General features: G+C 34.7%; 1 protein-coding gene across 1 annotated transcript; it reads left to right on the top strand.

Annotated features, from left to right (window-relative positions):
- Positions 1-374: 374 nt before the first annotated feature.
- On the top strand, positions 375-3,572 carry LOC131028650 (glutamate decarboxylase). The gene is made up of 7 exons (XM_059220057.1): positions 375-826; positions 976-1,180; positions 1,480-1,680; positions 1,797-2,011; positions 2,201-2,458; positions 2,867-2,918; positions 3,004-3,572. Exons 1-7 carry the CDS (start codon positions 741-743, stop codon positions 3,460-3,462), a joined length of 1,476 nt encoding a protein of 491 aa, XP_059076040.1. The 5' UTR covers positions 375-740; the 3' UTR covers positions 3,463-3,572.
- Positions 3,573-3,797: the final 225 nt, after the last annotated feature.

A 3,797-nucleotide genomic window follows, 5' to 3' on the forward strand; every position in this document is an offset into this window, starting at 1 on the left:
TAAAATCCACTTTTTTTTATCAATGACAAAGATAAGAATGAATATAAAATAAAACTATAATGATATAATAATATAATAATAATAATGTATCCTAATAGATTTTTTTTGCTTTGGTCTATAATTTAATAGAAATATAATAGTTTTTTAAGTAGAATAATAAACAACTATAATATTTTCATTATACTTTACTTATATTCCTCTAAAGATAAATATGATGAAAATTTCAAATAAAAAATAATGGTCAGGAAGGATGTATGCTATTTTGGCTGGGTCTATTCTGGCTCCAAAACAAACCTTTAGTACAACGTGTTAGCGAAAGGTTAGTCAATCGCAACCGTTAATAAATAGTTATACACGCTTTACACGGCGTTTTATAAGAAATAGTTATACAGTAAACCAAAGAAAAGTTCACAAACTCCGTTAAAAGCAATGGCGGTTCAAAAATAGGAGGGAAAAACAGTTTTGGCTTACAGTATGCAAAAACCCACAGAATTGCCTTTAATTACAACAATCTACCGAAGCAGACAAAGAGAAAATCGAAACCATGGCTGCCCTCTAGAATAATAATAGAACTTCACAAGAATATAGAATAATAAACAGAGCCGGTTATCTTTCGGCACATACATTTTGATGCGTATTGATGGTTTGAACACTATATAACAAGTAGAACTTCTCTTCAACAAAACCATTCTTCATTCTAAATTTATACCATACATTCTGATAACATTATATAGGTAATAATGGCGCTCAGCGAAGCCACACGACATTCAGATGGTGTCATTGATTCTTTGTTTGCCTCCCTTTATCTCCAGAATTCTCTAACAAAGTATGTATGCATTGCTTGAATTAGGGTTTAAGTAAATGTGTTTATTTTTAAATTGTCTTTCCTTTAATTACATGTCTGGATCTGAAAAAAATGTCATACATAGTTATGCAGATTAGTTTAAGATCTTGATGAATTGAATTAATATGCAGGTTTGAGCTTCCTGAGAAATTAACTCCTAAGGAGGTTGCATATCAGATCATCAGTGATGAGCTTATGCTTGATAGCAATCCAAGGCTTAATTTGGCCTCTTTTGTCACAACTTGGATGGAGCCTGAGTGCAATAAGCTCATAATGGAAGCCATCAATAAGAACTATGTTGATATGGATGAGTACCCTGTCACTACTGAGCTTCAGGTCAGTGTTTATTATCAATTCAACAAGCATATATTTTACTTGATTATCAATCAACATCTGCTAATTAAGTTCTGATGACAAGGGTTTCATGAATTGCTTGGAGAAGGTCATTAGTATTTTTATCTTGATAGATCCCTTTTAAACTTCGTTCTTTGTGTTTTCAGAAAAGAAGTGCTCTGTTTTATTATATACATTATAAGCTGAAATCGGGGATAAAATTGTCAGATTTGATTGTATGAAGATAGAATTGATGTGGAGATGGGATGCTGTTTAATTTGTTTTGTGAATTGGAATTTCAGAATCGGTGTGTGAATATAATAGCTCGAATGTTCCATGCACCTATTTTTGATAAAGAGCAAGCTATTGGTGTTGGGACTGTGGGATCTTCTGAGGCTATAATGCTTGCTGGCCTTGCATTCAAGCGCAAGTGGCAGAACAAGAGAAAAGCTCAAGGGAAGCCTTATGACAAACCCAATATTGTGGGTGGTGCCAATGTCCAGGTTTAAACTTTTAACTAATCCTTTTTTATCTGTTTTCCTAAAATTTGAAAATAATTAGCTGGGCTCTGCATGTTTTGGTAATGGTAATTGTTGTTGTGTATGACATTGTTTTGCAGGTCTGTTGGGAGAAGTTTGCTCGGTATTTTGAGGTGGAACTAAAAGAGGTGAAGCTGAGAGAGGGATATTATGTTATGGACCCTCAAAAAGCTGTAGAATTGGTAGATGAAAACACCATTTGTGTTGCTGCCATTTTAGGGTCTACTTATAATGGCGAATTTGAGGATGTGAAACTGCTCAATGACCTTTTCATGGAAAAGAATAATAAAACAAAGTATGAATTCAAACTGGTTGTATTTTTGAAATTTGTTCAAGAATTTTGTTTTTCAGTAAGAATAAAGGTAGGGTTTTTGAAAGGCCCTAACCCTTTTATAGGATATTTGTTCAAAACTTATCCAGAAAATTTACAGTGGTTATAGTAATTTGAGTATTGCTCGGAAAATGTGATTATGTGAATGTTTAGGAGGGACACTCCAATACATGTTGATGCTGCAAGTGGTGGGTTCATTGCACCATTTCTGTACCCAAATTTGGAGTGGGACTTTAGGCTGCCACTAGTGAGGAGCATCAATGTGAGTGGGCACAAATATGGACTTGTTTATTGTGGAATTGGATGGGTTGTTTGGCGTGGCAAGCAAGACCTTCCAGAAGAACTCATTTTCCATATCAATTATCTTGGAACTGATCAACCAACTTTCACACTCAATTTCTCTAAAGGTAGGCAATTTTTTTAAGAATGAAATAGAATGAAGTATTTTATGTTCTCTTTAGATGAACCCTCTAGGATCTTTGACACAGCGTAAGTAGAAATAGAATTTATCTGAACAAGTTTTGTTGAGGCAGACCAAGTTATAATAGATTTTCTTACAGGAATTCTGTAGCCAATGTACTACCCAATGCTTGAAGGAATCATTTATGTAATGCAATGTTCCACTGAAAAAGTTCAGGCAGCAATGGTTTACCTAATTGTAATCCAAACAAAGTAATATTTAACTAGGTTCTGTATATTCACCATGATCTCCCGTCTATAAAATTGAGGAGAAACTCATCGCATCTCATCTTTATTGAAAAGGGTAAATTCAGAATAATTCTTCAGGGGAGGATCTAATTTTGGCCCAATTCAATCAAGTGCAAGTCAAATCATTGCTCAGTACTACCAATTTATTCGCCTTGGCTTTGAGGTAAGAAATGAACGATTTAAATGATCGGTAATTTATGTTTGAAACGAACCAATTAACAAAAACCCTAACTGTACAACTGGTTTAGGGATACAAGAGAATCATTGAAAGCTGCAGGGCAAACGCCAAATACTTACGGGATAGTCTTATAAGGACAGGGGGCTTCAATATGTTATCAAAAGAGGAGGGTGTACCTCTAGTTGCATTCTGTCTCAAGGACAAGCTTGAGTACAATGAACTTGATATTTCAGAACACCTGAGAAGATTTAAGTGGATGGTACCTGCCTATAATATGGCTCCAAATGCTCAGCACATAAGCGTTCTGCACGTGGTTATACGAGAGGATTTCAGCAGAAGCTTGGCGGACAGGCTCGTCCAAGACATTTGCACAGTTTTGAATGAATTGGACTCGCTGCCATTCAAACCAGAGAAGGAGGCGGCGGCCAATGTTGTTGCTGCTGCAGCAAATGGAAATGGCCACAAGGTTTTAATCAAGAGGAAGGTCAAGGATCTAAATTCCCACCACAAAACCAAAGCAATTTGTTAAATACCATTCTCACTGCTTATAGATTAGTAGTTTCTAACGAGGAATGCCGACAGATATAAACTCCATTAACGAACATGGATGCAATTCATTTAAATGAATTTTGGTTCCAATTACTTCGTTTGTAGTGAAGGATGGAAATGAAAATGGATTCTTTATAGTCAATAATATAGAAACAGATAATTAATTGAAACATAATTCAGAATTACTAATCAAATATTAGGTATATGATTTGGTAACAACCAATAAACAATAAATGAAAACATGCATATAAGATAAGTAAGAAAAATGATAACAAAATCTTGTGTCTTCACTCAAAAAATTCCCACCAAAAAATC

Source organism: Cryptomeria japonica, chromosome 4 (genome assembly GCF_030272615.1).
Source record: "Cryptomeria japonica chromosome 4, Sugi_1.0, whole genome shotgun sequence".
Classification (NCBI taxonomy): Eukaryota; Viridiplantae; Streptophyta; class Pinopsida; order Cupressales; family Cupressaceae; genus Cryptomeria; species Cryptomeria japonica.

What these genes read in the sequence shown, in the direction of transcription:
- LOC131028650 (XM_059220057.1), top strand. Translation starts at nt 741, where the DNA reads ATGGCGCTCAGCGAAGCCACACGACATTCAGATGGTGTCATTGATTCT. An exon ending in CTCCAGAATTCTCTAACAAA is followed by an intron (nt 827 to 975) that starts GTATGTATGCAT and finishes ATTAATATGCAG; the next exon opens with GTTTGAGCTTCCTGAGAAAT. An exon ending in GAAAAGAATAATAAAACAAA is followed by an intron (nt 2,012 to 2,200) that starts GTATGAATTCAA and finishes GTGAATGTTTAG; the next exon opens with GAGGGACACTCCAATACATG.